This window comes from Sinocyclocheilus rhinocerous, unplaced genomic scaffold (genome assembly GCF_001515625.1).
Source record: "Sinocyclocheilus rhinocerous isolate Xijiao unplaced genomic scaffold, SAMN03320098_v1.1 scaffold1294, whole genome shotgun sequence".
Taxonomy (NCBI): domain Eukaryota; kingdom Metazoa; phylum Chordata; class Actinopteri; order Cypriniformes; family Cyprinidae; genus Sinocyclocheilus; species Sinocyclocheilus rhinocerous.
In genome coordinates this window covers 2655366-2673550 of record NW_015656157.1, presented here as the reverse complement: position 1 = coordinate 2673550, position 18185 = coordinate 2655366, and the positions used below count along the sequence as shown (strand labels likewise).

The 18185-nt window shown below is 36.3% G+C and overlaps 2 protein-coding genes across 2 annotated transcripts; one reads left to right on the top strand and one right to left on the bottom strand.

The window, feature by feature from the left end:
- Positions 1–692: 692 nt before the first annotated feature.
- LOC107719613 (transcriptional repressor p66-alpha-like) lies at positions 693–15908 on the top strand (the record flags this gene model as incomplete). The annotated part of the gene is made up of 10 exons (XM_016527093.1): positions 693–874; positions 8497–8623; positions 8761–8889; positions 8977–9048; positions 10028–10147; positions 10232–10411; positions 11454–11715; positions 11791–12206; positions 12284–12503; positions 14127–15908. Coding segments are annotated over 10 exons (1842 nt in total), but the record flags the coding sequence as incomplete, so codon positions are not given.
- Positions 15909–17053: 1145 nt separating this feature from the next.
- On the bottom strand, positions 17054–17870 carry LOC107719648 (testis-specific serine/threonine-protein kinase 6-like). The gene is given in 2 exon segments (XM_016527134.1): positions 17054–17113; positions 17115–17870. Coding segments are annotated over 2 exon segments (816 nt in total).
- Positions 17871–18185: the final 315 nt, after the last annotated feature.

Genomic DNA, 18185 nt, shown 5'->3' with positions numbered 1-18185 from the left:
ACTACACAACGAGAAAGAAAGTAAGGCTAGGCTACTTTAAATATGGGCTCAACAAGATTTGAGTTTGCGTTGAATTGTTGGCTGTTGGGAGCCAAGAGGCACTTAGAAATTAAACGCTCAAACTATGAAGATAAGTCTTGTTGTTTAATATTGTTTTTTAAATTTATTATTTTACTTAATCTACTTTTTGTACACATTTTTCTTTATTTTGGTAAACAAACATCAAACATATTAGTAGTTATAATGTTATTCTGTGTTTTTAAATTATTTGCAAATTCAGTGTTTTTAATAGTCATAAAATATTACAATTTTTATTTTCTACTTTTTTCAATTTTTTTCCAGTTTTCTTTACTTTGGTACAATAAACAAATACATCACAACAAATCATTGTTTTTTAGAAATGTTATTCTTTCTTAATAGTAATAACATTGTGTTTTTTTTATTATTTTATTTTTTATTATTTTATACAAATATTCAGTTTTAAGAAATATTATTATTATTTTTTTTTTTTTCTCTGTTACCACAAATAATTTTGTTGTTGTTTTGGGTTGCCACTTGATGTCCAAAGTAAAATCTGGGTCCTTGATATTATATAATGTTGTATTGGTGACGTATCAATATATCTGATCAGTCAATTTGATATTACTGGCATCAGATGATCCAGGAGTTCAAATCCCATGTGAACGCCACGTAAAACAAACTTAATCAGGATCTATCTGGAGAGAGAAGAGCTGGTAGCTGTAGATGGACTGAAAACCAAGAGCGAGCAGGCCAACAAGGTGGCTAACATCCTGCGGGCCGGGGAGGTGAAGGCCACCATCAAGGTGGAGGTGCAGACCAGCGACAAGCCCGTGGACATGAGCACATCTAAGAGGTAGGTCACAAGCCAAACATAAACGCATATTTTTTTATTCCCAAGTAGGGCTGAAACGATTAGTCAACATTATCGACAACGTCGGCAATAAAAAATTGTCTCACATCAAAAACTGACAGCGGTGAGAAAGCAGCAGTTTAAAACGCATCTGATTACTGCGATGTGGATGTTGCACAAGCTCTGCAGTTCAGTATTCAGTCCAGTCATGTCACGTTTATTTATATAGTACTTTATCAGTGTTTCCCCTGCCATTATATTGGGGGGCGCAGTTAATTTTATTGACTTTTATTTTCTCTATAGCGCCAGATCACAACAGAAGTAATTTAAAGTTACCTCTTCACTACTACTAAAATTATTAAAACCTTATTTTTAAGGAATAATCATACAATATTTCTTCAATGTTTTAATTGTAATATAAAATCCCCTTTATTTTCCAAAAATGTATTTTCATTATTTAAAAGATAAATTAAATTAATGTTTTATGCCTTAAAAAAATGTAAATACACAACACAGAATTTCTGAGGGGAAAAAAGCTATTGTAAGAATAAATTAATCTTGTTTTTATGCTTTCAAATAATTAGACATGCTAAAACACAGAATTTGGTAACAATAAAACATAAGGTTGGAAAAAATAAAACATTTCATTGGACCCTAAACATGTAATTTGTGTTAAACTTTTAATAAATTGATGTTAAATTAAGTTTCATGATAATTAATTAGATTATAATTTAATTAGACATGCTTTTTGATTAATACAATTTAATTTAACCATTAAAAAGGAGTCCAGAAAATTTTAAATGGAAAAAAACTGATTAATGAAAAAAATGTAATTTGTATAAATTAATTTTATAACTGTAATTACATGTGACTTTCAAAAGTTGAAGTGATTACCTTAATTTATTTGTTAGAATATGTATAACTCAATATTTTAACTAATTGCAAAAGCTGAATAATCAATAAATGTCTACTGATTAATCAGCAAAATAATTGATGATTAGTCGATTAATCGTTATAATAATCGGTAGATTAATCGATTATCAAAATAATCGTTTGTTGCAGCCCTATTCCCAAGCCTCCTTTTAAATGAAATAACACAATTGTCGATCTTTGATAGTAGTGACCTGTGAACTGGAGAATTAGTGTGATCTTGGTCTTGCTGTTTCGCTTTTATGTTTGTGTTGAGGACACTTAACCTCGCACTGCTCCGCTGAGACTTTGTGCTAGTTGCTCTGAATATAAAGCAAAGTCAACAAAGTATCAAGTAGATGCAAAAGAGAAGAGCCTGAGATTACTGTGTTGATGCTATTGCTTTGCTGGTTTTAAAAACTTAACGCCTCATTTAATTACCATGTGTATGATTTTTACGAGTTTAACTTAAATTCATTGATTTTGATTTACAGCACTGAAAAATAAAATATGATGTATAAAATCAGAAACCTTGTAGGAACCAAAGCATGTATACTAACTTTCTGACTTGATTTTTCAATGAAGTTTAGTGATGCACAGATAAAGGACAAAGTGTATAAATGAGTAACAACATCAGCATCCTCAAAAATATTAATATGGTAACATTTTCCAGTAAGGCTCAATTAAATAGCATTAATTCATTAAGTGCCATGAACTAAAAACTTTGGCACCATCTGTTAATCTAGATTAATAATAAACATACACTACCATTCCAAAGTTTGAAGTTTGTAAGATGTTTGTGAAAGATATATCTTACAATCACCAAGGCTGCATATATTTGATCAAAAATACAGTAAGAACAGTGCTAAGGTGAAATATTATTACAATTTAAAATAACCGTTTTCTATTTAGATATATTTTAAAACATAATTAATTTCTTTGATTGCAAAGCTGAATTTTCAGCATCATTACTCCAGTCTTCAGTGTCACATGATCCTACATAAATCATTCTAATATGCTGATTTGCTGCTGGTTAAAAAAATATTGATTTCTCATATTGATTTCTAATTTTTATGAAACGATATCGATTCATAAATCTCAAGAATTGATTAGTCTAGCCTGTCAGATAATGAACGGAACATTGTAGCGTGCCTCCCATCCAATAAATTGCAATAAGCTTTGTGATTTGTTACTTTTGATATGAAACAAAGTCTCAGATTTCAAATTCTGTCAATTTTATTACAGTATTCAAATATTAAATGCCGTTTTGGCGCTGTTTAATATGGAGTGACAGATCGCTGTAGTGCCTTGGTTAGAAGCGGCAACATGAACCGATCGTCTCCTCCGCTTTAATAGCAGTTACAGCATGAAATAAACATGAATGAACATCCAAAGGTATGTTAAAAAAAAAAAAAAGAGTACAACTTTCCGAAATCCGTATCCTGTCTCATGTAATCGCTCAATCAGTGTTTCAAACACGGAAGGACAACAATAGCTTGTAAACGATGTCACGTAACGTCACATTTACCACATAAAAGCTAATTCAATGACCATGAACTCATTAGTCAGCTAGAAAAATGAAGAGAGGAGAATTTTGCTAAATATGCACCACATAACGCATTCATTATCATTTTTACTGTTCTCCAATATTTAATTAATGTTTGAATAAATCCATCAAGTTTTTGACAACCACTATTTAAAAGTTTATATTTCAAAAAGCGATTTGTAGTAGAGATATACATATGTAATTTAAAGTTAAAGTTAGTATTATAACTTTAATATTACAAAAACGTTGAGTATATTTTAAGTTTGTATACAAATCTGCAAATTTCAACCTTCCATATTATTGACTCTTAAGTATATTTTATAGCATTAGGCTAGTTGAGAGATTTATTTTTTTCCTTGAGAAAATTTGCCATGTCCTGTACCTGATATATATCCAAAATAATCGATACTGAATCCCAGGGGTGTGAAGTAACAAATTACAAATACTCACGTTACAGTAATTAAGTAGTTTTTATCAGTAATTGTACTTTTTTGAGTAGTTTAAAAATTGTGTACTTTTACTTTTACTTGAGTACATTTTAAGTGATGTATCGGTACTTTTACTCCACTATTTTCCTCCGTTTGTGGTCGTTACATGCTTATTTTAATTTTATTTTTATCCATCAACGTGATTGGATAGAGCAGTGTTTCTAACCGGGGTGCCACAGCATTATATTCTGCAGTTCTTCCCTGTTGTACTGAATATCTATACTTTTCAAATTATCACATCGAAGTTAGAAATTCAAATATTGTGACAAAATTAATTTTGTAGGGTGCCACAAGTTTGTTAAAATTTCCAAAGGGTGCCGCGACTAAAAAAAGGTTGGGAAACACTGGGATAGATAGTAATAAGTCTCGTGACTTTCGTCAAATCAAATTGTGCATAGAAAACTGATTGTACTGAGAATAACTTTCATCTTTTCTTCAACTGAATACTGTTTCCGTGCTGTTTTGATGTATTTTAAAGAGTTGGCAGTCAAAATTAAAACTGCTGGATAATAGATATTCTTCATTCTTTATGACAAACACTATAATGTGAATTACAGAATGTACAACGTTTTAAAATATATCAATTGCGGTGTACAGCGTTCATTATGAGGGGGTAGAATCCACAGCTCAGTACTCACTACTCAGTACTCGTGAGTACTTTTAAATAGGCTACTCTTTTACTCTTACTCAAGTAGTTTTTTGGACAAGTACTTTTACTCTACTCACACTACATTTTTTGGAAGGTAATGGGTACTTTTACTTGAGTATATTTTTTCAGTACTCTTTCCACCACTGCTGAATCCAATCTAATCGAAACTGGAATCGAATCTAATCAAATTCTTGTGAAGGATAATCGATTCGAATTGTGAAATTTGTGTCAAAACCCAGCCCTATTACAGTATACATAGAAATTAACTTTAATGTTAAATTAACTGTACTGTAAAGTGTTAGTTGATATTATCATGATTACAAATGGACCTTTTTGCTTTGTTTATTTTTCAATTTCTATCCATTCTTCACTATTGCCTCAATAATAGTAGAAAAAACACAAAACTAGATGTTTTACATGTTTTTAATAAAACTTCCCATGGCATTTGCAGTTGGGTTGCTTAGGCCTGAGCTGTACTTAGTTGTTTATTGTCAGGTTTCTGGGTGTTCTGGGTTGTCACTAAGTGGTTGCTAGGTCAATGATTCTTTTAATTTGATGGTTCTTTTAAATTGATCTTGAAATACTAAAAATGTTCCAGATGGTGGTTATTTACCATGATACTTGGTCTCAAAATGTTTGTTTGAATGTTAAACTTATTGCATGAAAGAACTGAAGGCGATTCCTATTTGTTTGTGAATGCATGATTAATGTACAAGACAAACAGAAGTCGTGACGAACCAGAGTGGAGCTCATGATAAAGAACAAAGGAGGTGGCCTGATGCCATGCGGGATGGGGGAGGGGCAGAAAGTTGAGTTGAAAGATGTCACACTCTACAAACACGACCATCGTACGCTCAACTTTTCCCAAAGGCCACACTCAAATATGTGCTTGCTCAGCATGTCAATCTCCCCTCGGGTAGTACTCTGCCCTGCTTAAAAAAAAAAAAAAAAAGAAGTCCAAAGCATTTTCCGTCGCACCTGAACCCTGCCTGACTTTGCAAAACGAGGCCTATGTCACAAACTGGTTTGAGCCGGCCGTTGCCATGGTTTCCACACTGGCAGGAACTGTTAAAGAAAAGGGAGGGTGTGAGTCATGTGACCAGAGGGAAATTCTTGCATCATGTGATCTTGTTGATGCTGGTTAATACACAGGAAATGATATACAGTCAATTCTGATGAAGTTCTGGTTGGGCATGTCATAAGAACCTGCATTTAGCTGGTAGTGATTCCTGTAAACTTGGGCATGTTGTGTTTTGACGGATGCGTTTAATTGGTCGGTTTGCTTTTAAGGAAACTCAAGTGCTGTCCAGGGAAAAGTGTTGTTTCTTCCTTCCCATTTACTTGAATGGGCTGTGCTTTCAGAGCACTAACCTGACCCTTCTTCCTCATCTCATCTGCTGATTGAAGGAAAGGGTACCATACTTGTTGCCATACTTGTTGGGGAATGAATGATACTTCAAAATGTGCAGTTTTGTGTGTGTGTGTACTATTAATCAATCAGAATTATGCTTTTAGCTTAGTGGGTGAAAACATTGTACATTCCTTTGGTACAAAGGAACTTCAATCATATCTAGGGACCAGAATGACTTGGAGACATGGGAATAAACTCTTTAGACTCAGAAAACCCTAGCAATGCCCTAACAACAACCTAGAACAACCACATTGCAATGCAAAAAGGCCTTGTTTTGAGCACCCTAGCATCGTGTCAGCAAGCAAACATATGAGTGTGTGAATTTTTGTGATGTTACTTCTCGAGAATTATGGTTTTAGCTTGGCGGGTGATTTAAAAAAAACAAATTCGGTATGTAGAAATTTCAGCAATAATTAGGGACCAGGGGCCAGTTGCATAAACATATTTGTTAAATGTGAGCCAAAATCATCACAATTAAAAGAACCAAAGACTTAAACTACTTAGTCTGTGTGCACTGAATTTATTTAATACACGAGTTTCACAATTTGAGTTGAATTACTGAAATGAACTTTTCCACGACATTCTAATTTATTGAGATGCACCTGTATGTTAAGACTGGGTATTAAGAACTAGTTTGACAAACAAGCAGTTAGCAAAGGGTTATCAGTCTTACTTTCCACATTCAAATTGGCGATTCTCTCCGGCCAATCCGTGATCAGCAGAGTTTACACGTCACGTTTTGGTAACGGTACGGTTCACTTGTGGCACTTTTGCACTGCGTGGTACGACTCGGCTCGGCACGGCTTAGCGATTCTCTCCGGCCAATCCGTGATCAGCAGAGTTTACACGTCACGTTTTGGTAACGGTACGGTTCACTTGTGGCACTTTTGCACTGCGTGGTACGACTCGGCTCGGCATGGCTTAGTACGGTACGGCACGGCTCGGTTTGCGTTTCCACTGCAGTTCAGTACCGCTTTCGAGTGGGCGGGATTATTCACATGTTGTTATAGTTGCTCCGCCTCTATTGCCGTACCCCCCAAAAGTGAGCCGTACCGTGCCGTACCATGCAGTGGAAAAGCGCCATTAGGCCAGTAGGCATCCACTCAAACACCATAGCAACACATTAACAACCATTTTGTTGTGTCAGGGGGCAAACACAACTTGCATTGTCATGTAGCTGCTACAGTTGCTCCCAAGAAGCTAATTTCACTATTGACAAGTGTTATTGCAATATTGCATTTAGTACATGACCCTTAGCCTATAAGCAGCTAAAGTCCTCTAGCAGATTTCCTAGTAGCCCTCTCTGACACTCCCCTCACGGACCCACCAGCGGCCAGAGTAGAAGCATGAAAGAGGGTGTCTTTGTTGATATGCGAGCAACCCGTCTGCAGTGAAAGTTGAGGATGGAGTACACACAATAACCTGGCCACTAGCCATCCCATCCCCCTCCTCCTCAGCCGTCCCTCAGGAGGGGGCAGTAGACCCAGTCTGGGTACAGCAATACTGTCCTTTAGAGACGTCAACGTGACGCCGCTCTCACATGTCTCTTGTTAGGGCTGATTTGCATTTGGAGTGGCTTATGCATCTAATCTGACCGTAAAAATGTGGTGTTTTCATGTTCTGAGACCTTCTGACACTACTTGTGGCGCTTCCTTGAAGAGCAGCTCCTTTAAGTGTTTGATTACAAAATATGCAAACAGAGGTCTTAGGACGACCTCTAGTGGGCAGTGCAGAAAATGCAGCATTAGGTGAGGAGCAATGGGCCACTAGTATACAGTATAAACGGCATGCTTCTTTTTTTATATTTGTATGCTATATAAGTGTATATACTATTGTAAATGTTAAACAGCGCTAAACATTTCAATCAGTAGTACAATACATTGTCTTATGTTTAAATCAGCATGTTGTGTCCAGTAGGTGTCTTGGAGAATTCAATAAAAATAAAATCAGAAATAATGAATAAAGAAAAAATTATGATGATGATGTTAATAAACAAACAATATAAAAACAATTATGATTATATATCATAATAACAATAATAACAATTTATTATCATTGTTATATAAAATTAATGAAACAGTTACGTGTAAACCTTTGGTAGTATGAACCAAAAAGTATACAAAAATACAAATAATAAAAAAAACAAATAAGAAATAATATGAAATATAATGTAAAAAATATAAAAATATAATATAAAAAAACTTGATAGTGTGATGAAAAAATCAGAAGTTAATATAGAAATTATTATTATTATATCAATTTTATTTATTTTTATTTCATTTATTTATTTTGCATTTTTAATCCAGTTTTTGTGTGAAACCCCTTGGTAATATGATCAAATAATAAGTCAAGAGAGTGTTACCATTTAAAGTACCCAGTGCAGTGTGATTTATGTACTTCCCATTTTGGTATTTTAGTAAATTACCTACCTAGTTTGTCATCCGGGTATTTCACTCATACAGAAAAATTCCCATGCTGGACATACTATATACTGCAGACGTAATATGAGTAATATGCAATTTAAAGTATTCCAGCATTTAAAGAAACAGTGTATCTTAAAGTGTGACGCATAATCAAAGTTTTCAGCCTTTTCTCATGTTTTCTTCGATCTATCTCTCTCAGTGACATAAAGAAAGAACGCCCTCCGACGCCGGATGATGTCATTGTTCTGTCGGACAATGAGCCTTCTAGTCCTTGTATGAATGGGGTCAGCTACAGTTTTAAGAAGACTGATACTGAAATGCTAATGGTAATGTGACTTCTCAAGACATTATATTTTCAGATCATTTGCACTTGATATAACAAGATAGTTTGTCAAGTATTGTACATTCATCAAATGTCCCATTCACTTGCTAACGTGACTTTTCTTGTCCATGTCACGTGCAGAAAAGCAGCCCGGCTGAACGTGAGCACATCATCAAACAGCTGCAGGAAGAACTGCGTCTACAGGAGGCAAAACTCGTCCTGCTGAAGAAACTCAGACAGAGTCAGACCCAAAAAGATGTTGTGCAAAAGGTAAAAAACGTAACAGTCGGGTTGTTAGATGCAACAATAAAGACGCTTGAGGTAACTGACCTGGTATTGGCCCCTTTTGTTTTGCAGTCAACCAATTCTGTGGCAGCTCCGCCACCTCTCGTCAGGGGCAGCATCTCATCCACTAAAGGACCCCTACAGGTCAGTGTAAATGTGTCAAACTAACCTACAACATTTCAAACGGTAGTACACTACAATGCACATGACCTCACTATGGTGCATGTGCATTTAAATCAGCATGTGTCCAGTAGTATATCATTAATAGAGTTAATAAACGCACTACGATTATAATAAAAATATGATGCTAATAATAATAAATATAAAAATTATGATAAAATAATGATTTTTATTATTATTGTTGTGATGGATGGATAGATAGACAGAAAGAATATTTTGCATTTTTAATCCAGTTTTGTGTAATAGCCTTTGTTGTTATGAACTAATAAAAAATTTAATTATTATTAGTAGTAGTAGTAGTTATAGTAGTACTGGTACTACTACTATTATTATTATGAGATAAAATTATGAAGATAATAAGATAATGACTGTTTACGTTAAGACATAGGCCTAACCGACTGTGTTTACTAGGATATTCGCCAAGGCACACATGTTGATGTAATTTGGTCTTTATTTGTTCATCCATGCACAAAAAAGCGGAAGAGAGCTCAAGTATTAGCGCGCTGTCGATGTGGCTGTCTGTATGCGTGCGCTTTGGATGTGTGCGTGTGTCACTGCGTGCTAAAAACTTCTCACAAGCGCTCGACAATTCCCTCAACTATCCCGAGCGTAAAAGACGCTTCAGGCAGTCTTATCGTCCCGACACGTGAGTTTGAACGAGAATGCATGCGTTGGCGGTAATGCATAGACGGGCATTGGTGAAAATGTGGACAGTGTCAAAATAAGGTGCCTATTTATACTACAGATATCGATATTTTCCGTATGGCATCGATGCATCGTATCGTTAGACATTTAATCGATGAATCACCCCTAATACACCCCATATAATAATATTCAAGGTCAGTGCTGTTCAGTCTATTGCATGTTCCTGCAAGGGTCTCAATGAGTTTTTAAAAGTTGAACTGTGAAGGGCAATTAAGACTTAAATACATGTTGTTTTCAGGTCTCCAACCGAAACTCAGGGACAGTCATTCCTCCTCCTCTGGTTCGAGGTGGAACGCAGGTCTCCAAGCACGGCTCCCATAATACCGTAGTCATGCCACCCTTAGTCAGAGGCTCACAGGTATGTACTGCTGCAGCTTGATTACACCTAAAAACATTTTAATTTTGAAATGAATCCTTTTTCTCTGACGTTTGTGCGTTATAGCCCATCACCGTGACCCCGCAGCAGATTGCGACCCTACGGCAGCAGCAACACTCGGGTTCTGGTCCTCCTCCTCTGCTGCTGGGCGCACGCACCTCCATACCCACCGTACAGGTGCAGGGCCAGAGGATCATTCAGCAGGGTCTGATCCGTGTAGCCAATGCAAACGTCCTGGTCTCACAGGTCATTTACTTGATATATATACAATATTTATTACAATAATATTAGTAGATGCAGGAAAAGTATTTTTAATGCTAAATGTTTAAAAAATAATATTATAGTATTTAGAAAATTGTATTTTTATATAAAATTATTTTATATTATATAGGTGTATTAAAAGTTTTTTTTATAATGTTTTTATACAATTAAAGCTACTATGACTTATTGTTTAATGTTATAAGTAAACAAATGCATATTAAAATATTTAGTTTTATACATTATTGTCATTTTTAGAACTTGTTATACATTAAATTTATATTATTAAAAACTATTAACTACTATAAACAAGTTTTTATAAAATTTTTGCTATTTTAGTATTAAAATAGTATTATTAATACTACTTAATATTTATAAGTTATGCACTTTATAATATTCCATTTGTAGTATTATAAACTTTTTTAATCACTTTATCTTATATTATTAGGTGTGTAAGTGTGAATCGGACAATCTTAAATTGTCAACCCTGTTACCATCATTAGTATCAATTATTAAAATTCAGTATTATTTGACTCCTCAAAAACCATCAAATAGCATCATCCTTTCAACTCTTCATGGACAAGTAAATGTCTCTATCACTATTTGTCAACCCTGTTACCATCATAACTGTTGATTTGAAAAAACAAACTATAATATTATAAGCATGTAGACATTTATAATATTTTTATAATATTCTTATTAACTAGGTATAGTAGCTGAATTATTCGTATTTTATTTCATTAATTTATTTTGTATAGGTGTAGTATTTTATATGTAGGTGTATAACAATTTTTGTTATACATTATATATTTAATATATTTATTGTAATTAAAATGACTATTGTATGCATATAAAAGTTTACAAGTAAGTTTGCAAAGTGAGCGATGAACAAAGGGTTTTATGAAATAAAAAAATATTAAATATTTTATGCTTGTAATATGAAAGATATATTGCATATCAAATTTGACTGTTTTTATAAACTGGTATATAGAAGCTGTTATGAACTTGCATCGTGTTATCCCATGTCCAGGCCTCCTCAACCAGTTTGAAGAGCTCTCAGTCTGGTCTGGGCAGCAGCGCCTCCGTCAACGCCAACGAGTCTCCTGCCAGCCGGCAGGCCGCCGCCAAGCTTGCGTTACGGAAACAGCTGGAGAAAACCCTCCTTGAGATTCCACCACCTAAACCTCCAACACCGGAGCTCAATTTCTTGCCCTCAGCAGCTAATAATGAGTTCATCTACCTGGTGGGGCTGGAAATGGTGGTCCAGAACCTGCTAGATACACTGGCTAAAAGTGGGTACACCCTAATAGTGCATATTTACAAAATATAACACTATACCATGCTAACGTCACTTGCTTTCTTTCCAGGTAAGCAGCCACAGACAGAGTCTGCATCCACCCCGGCACCCAAGGAGCCCTTCACTTGCTCCCAGTGCCAGACGGACTTCACCTCTTGCTGGAGGCAGGAGAAGAGCGGTGGCTCCATCCTGTGTGAGCAGTGCATGAGCTCCAACCAGAAGAAGGCCCTGAAGGCTGAGCACACCAGCCGCCTGAAGGGAGCCTTCGTCAAAGCCCTGCAGCAAGAGCAAGAGATCGAGCAGCGCATTCTGCAGCAGGCCGCCTCGCCCGTCTCTAAGACCACCACCACCTCATCTTCTTCCTCGCCGGTGATTAAATCCGATCACGTGCTGGTGCCGCAGTACAAGCAGGTGAGCACGTCGCTGTCCCAGCAGACCAACAGGGGGACATCGATCGGTCGATACCACACCACCACCATCAAGCAGGTAATAAACACTCCTATCTTAGCTGGTATGTGTCCCATACAAGGTGTTTTCTGACTTAAGCATGTTTTTCTCCTCAGACTCCAGGCCAGCTGTCCCGTAGCGTACAGCAGGCGCTGAGTGCGGGCGCACGCAGGGTGAGCCACAGCTTCTCCACATCCTCCCAGCTCCAGAATGCCGTCACGGCCGCCTCGCTGGTCAGCAGGCCAGGTAAGCATGCCATGAGGGCAGGGGAAAAGGGCACCAGCAGCAGCAACCCAACCACCAATACCTGGAGGAAACAGAACAGCGGCACTGCAGGTAGATGATGCCTACTAAAAAAAATTTTTTTTGAAATCCGCCCCTTCCTGTCTCCTCATTTCCTGTATCTTCACATCTTTTTTTTTTTTTTTAGTGTATATATTGAGCTGATTGACTGCAAAGGGGCAAACCTGCAAAAATGAGGCAAAAGTGCTCCTGTTAATGTGTGAAACGCATTTTTCTAAACACATCAACAAAAATAGAATTTATTTTTAAAAGTTAGTTGAGACTAACCTGTTCCAGCTTGGGTTTCCCAGTTTTCCAGAAAAATATGGGGGGAAAAAAATTCAACCGTTTACTGTTAAAACGCAACTGTTAATTATTTGAAGTTCTATACTATTTGATTCATCATAAACGGTCATATGACATCACCCTTTTAACTCTTCTTGAAGAAGTACAAGAAAAAGCTTTTTATAATATTAATATATTATTAGGTGTGTAAGAATTGGATAATCTTAAATTACCAACCCTGTTGCTATCTACGAGGTGATTCATGTATGCTATATGGGGGTTATTTCATGTATGTTATATTTGCAGCAGCAATATTTCTTACATGCTTACAGCAGCATGTTGTGGATGTATTGGCAGTAGCAAATCTCGGTACTTGCTCTGCCGCAGCAGCAGCGTAGCAGATCTATTCCACCAAAACAAAATACATTAACATTGTCATGTACATTACCATGCCAATCCCTCCGAGAGTTATCATGACAGAACTATTAATTATTAAAATGATGTACCATTCCAGTCATGGACAAGTAAACTAAATACAACTACAACTAACTACATAAAATACAACTACAACTAAATAAATACAAATACTCTCTTTTTTTTTAATACTCATCACTATCATACAATACATTAAAAAAGTGTCAGTCTTAAATTGTCAACCCTCATTGTTGATTATTAAAATTTGGTATTATTTAATTCATTAAAAACCATCATATGACATCATCCTTTCCACTGTTCATGAACAAATTAAAGCCTCTTTTCTTTTTATCACTAATTGACAACCCTGTTACCAATCATAACTATCACTAATTAAAATTCTATACTATTAATCGGTGTGAATTAATCAAAAACTCTTATGACGTCATCTTTTCAACTCCTCATGGGCAAGACTCTTCTTTTAATCACTTCATCTTTCATTGATTATTAGATGTGTAAGAAGTGGACAATCCTAAATGGTCCACCCTGTTGCCATTATAACTATTGATTATCCAAATTTGTTAATTAATGTCTACTTTTCACGGATAAGTAAATATTTATTTTCTGTTAATTAATCTTGCATTATTAGGCATGTCAGAAGCAGAAAATCTTAAATTTCTCATCCCTGTTATCACAATTTTGTCATAGTAAACAACTGATTATTTAAATGGGTATGTGTAAAAAAAATAGCATCATTAATTAAAAAAAACACCTTGTAGTGTCATGACCATTGCCATAAGGATAGTAATTGCTATCAACCCTGTTACCATGCAACCTTGTTTTTAAAGGCATGGCTAATTTAGCTTGAAATGCAGGTCATTAAAACTCTTCAGACGTTCTTTGTTCAGACAAATCTTATAGAAATTTTCATAGTCATCCTTTCAAAATCATTAACCACTTCACATTCTCCCTCAACAGGTGTCACCATGGCTTATGTCAACCCCAGTCTGTCCGTGCACAGGACGACATCTCCGGTGGACCGTCAGCGAGAGTACCTCTTGGACATGATCCCTTCCCGCTCCATTTCCCAAGCGGCAAACACATGGAAATAGTGCCCTGAATAAATCATAATTATAATCCTGTTTTTTTGGACATTTGGTCGGTTATCCGTATCAGACAACCAGCCATTAAGCAATAATAAAAAAAAAAAAATTATTATATTTTCTCTCTCCTTTGTTCCAAGACCCTTCGTTGTACAGTCTAAGGTAAGACCCCATAGGCCAGCAAGTGTCCTAGACGAGAACTGTACCGGGATCAGTGTTCAAGAAGACGCAAGGACCTTTTCTACAGGCCTTTGTATCTATCTACTGAATCCCACCAATACACGTCACCCACAACTCCCAATTCTCTGCCCTCCAGATGGAGTAATTGCTCCATTATGTGAAACTAGAGCCTCCGTTTAATGTTTTTAGAGGCTCATGGACACTTTTTCCACAGGAAGTGGAGGACACAAGACCGCAGAGTTCCTGCGTGACACCAGGGATTGACCTTTTTGTGGACCATCTACACGCTATGAGACCGCTTCAGCTATGATTTTCCGATCCACAGCGTCTCTTGAACAGATATGGGGAGTGTATGTTTGTGTATTTGATGTCAGTACATTGCTTTTTTGTTTTTTAGCTTCACTGTGGACTCATTCTACCCTTTTCAAAATGGCCTTTTTTTAAAGGCTACAAGTTTAAGGAATTGTTATACTGTTGAGGTGGTTATACATCTGCTGGTGTAGTGTGTATTTTTAAATACTTTGGGTTGTTTCTTTTTTCCTTTGTAAGCTTATAAAAGACATTTAACCAAGAATTGTGCATCAGGGATGGTTACAGAGATGGATGTAACTAACAAAAAGCAGCAGCCGCAACAGGACTATTTCTAGACCTTCATGTTTGAGCGATTTGTTTATAAGATGAGCCTGACGGTAGCTTGTTCTTTTTTTTTTTTTTTTTTAATAGGAACAATTGATATATTATGTTGCGCTTTCAGTTACCGTTGTGATGTGCTCCCCCTTAGGCTTTCTTCTAACAGCATCTAGGTAATACTTGGATGTTGTGTTATTTATAAATGTCACTTTAGATGAAGGATATCCTGTTAGCTCCTTCCCAAATAGTTTCAAAGCCTTGTGAATTTAAGATTGGACTGTATTTAGGATGTTCAAATGCAGTTTTTTTTTTTTTTTTGTCTAATGCGCAGTTCATTCATGTCCTGTCTACCATTTTAGATCCTGTTGGAAGTCGTGGCGCTTAAGTCACGGCTTAATCTTTCCTTAAAGGAAATGTTTGGGTTGAAAGAATTACTGCTTATTGAATGTAGCACACAATCTTAGCTAAATGAAATTGAGTCCTACCTGTTAGGTGGTGGTCATGTTATTTTTTACCATCTCTTATTTTTCGTTTCATCTGATTTGATTTGCTAGCAGTAAGCTCGGTATTTTAGCTAAACAGTTATGTATGTTATATACAACAGCTCGGGTCCTTAGTCATCGCAGTCCAACGAACATGTCGAGTCAGTTCTGCTTCAGTCGATTTGTTTTTCCTTTTCTCGAGGTGATCTGTTCAGTGATCTTGAATGCCTGTGGAGTGTTTCGGACACAGAGGCCCCCGTTTCTGACTGCTGTTCTGACTACTGCCTGCTGCTGACAACTAACACCATTCCATATACCTGCCGTCGTTTATTGTGTAGCATCTCTTTTATGAATTGCAAAAAAACAAAAAAAACAAAAACTTGCAAAAAAAAAATCAGTTAATAATTATAATAAAAACTAATTTTAACCTGTTTGGTCTGTTGGGTGGGTGTATTTTAAGTGTGAATTTTTCAAACTGGAATCTAATTGAATGAATTTAATCAACTTTCGAGTGTGTGATGGAGTGTGAAATTGCCTTTGGTCGGGGTGGACAACATGTTTCAATTTGACATGAATGAAAATAAGGATGTGAGGGATATAGAAATAAATTAAGGAATAAAATAAAACTTGCAGTATTCTCATGTTCCAAACCTAACTGCAGTTATCTTTAAGTAGAAGGCACAATTTTTCAATTTATTTTTAATATTGTTGCAGCTGTATTCACACAAAATCATAGTGACCAATGAGTCAAAGTTCTAAAAAAAAAAAAAATACCATAAAAGTAGTCTTTAATGTTATAGAAATGTAATAAAAATATATGGTTTTAGAACAACATGAGTGCATCTGTTTTTTCCCCCCCACTTTAAGTCCCTGCATTGTGAGCTTAGTAATTTTATTAACAGAACCACGAAATGTTTACGAACCGCAATTTGTTTTGTGATAACAGAAGATTCAAGATTCTGATTATGTTCAAGAAAAACAATAGTTATTGAGGGGGGGAAATAAATGTTTTTTTGTGTGTTTTTAGCATTTGAATTGTTATATATATATATAGTATGTTACGTTTAATTTTCTTAAAAAATATAATTAAATACATTACACTTTAAGTATATAAACAGTATAGGAAATAATATTGAAATAAATAAAAATGCTAAATAATTTTGCAAATTTCATTAATTTTGGATGCATCTTAATCGTTACAAATAAAATTGTATTACATTGTTCTTCGGCCACCTTGCACTGTAGATATCAGTATCATCATGGGCCAATACAAAGATCGGTCAACCCCTACTTTCTTATTTGAGTAGTGTATTTTATAGTTTCTCCATTAATCTATTGCTATTCTGCCTCAGACTGTTCTCCCAAAACAATAAGACTGATCATTTTCCTCAGTCGTGACTGGAATTCAAATATTAGGTCTATCCAAACAGGCAAACACTCCCAGCTGCATGTATTTTGTACACTGTGTTTCTTTGTATTTGCACACTTTGTTTTATTAGCTCGTGTGCTTTTAGCTCTTTCCCATCTGCAGCCACGGATGTTCTGCCACCTGTTGAATGGTTGGACGTGTTGGAAGGACTGAACTGGAGCAGAGTACGGATGAAGACCCGGCATGGTTCCTGAACACCAGCGCCCTCCGGATAAACCAAAGACTTCCTTTGAAGACGGATAAGTCGCCTCAAGTTGGTATCATCGTATGGCATCAATCCAGTCACCATGACATATAGAATCACCCCGAGGCTCCATATGTCATACTTCTTAGGGTCATACGGCATTCCCATGATGACTTCTGGTGGAGTGTAGGCTGCAGAACCACAGAAGGTATGACTGAGCTCTGAAGGGTCTTGAACACAGTGGGCAAAACCAAAGTCTGTGACCTTAACTTGTTCTTCGGCTGTCAGCAGAATGTTTTCGCATTTGAGGTCCCGATGGACGATATCCATTTGGTGGAGGTAGTTGATGGCACTCACCATCTGAGAGAACAAGTTTTTGCTTTGGTCTTCTGGGATGCGGTTCACTTCATGTATCTTCTGAAGGAGATCTTTTGCTGCAGCTTCCATCACGATACACAGTCGCTTACCAGCCACCTCAATTAACTCGTGCATTTGGACAATGTGGTTGTGATTCACTCGTCTCAAAATCACCAGTTCCCTTGGGAGAAACTTCTGGACAAAATCCTTTGGGGCCTTTACGCGGTCCACAATTTTGATGGCCACGTTACAGTGGTGCTTCTGCGAGGTGGCGAGCTTGACTTGGGAAAAACTGCCTTCACCAATCTCGGCTATGAATTTGTAGCCCATGCCTTTCAAAACGTCATTAACAGACATTGTTTTAAATCTCAAAGGAGTTTACAACAACCACATGAATACTTTGGCTTGAGTTTGGATCACATTCCTCACCCTTGCTGCCAAGTATTTTATGTAACAGGGATTTGAATTATACTGCATTCTGAGAGATATCAGCATTCTAATTTATGATGTCATATTAGAACATATACAAAATGGTGTCCAGGGGCAACTGATGGACAAGAAGAAACAGTCATTTAGCCCTCAGGTTTTTATTTGTACCCCATTAAATCCACATTATGCTAATATAGTATTTTGTTAATTTTAACAAGACTTGACTGATTGATGTTGAGAACC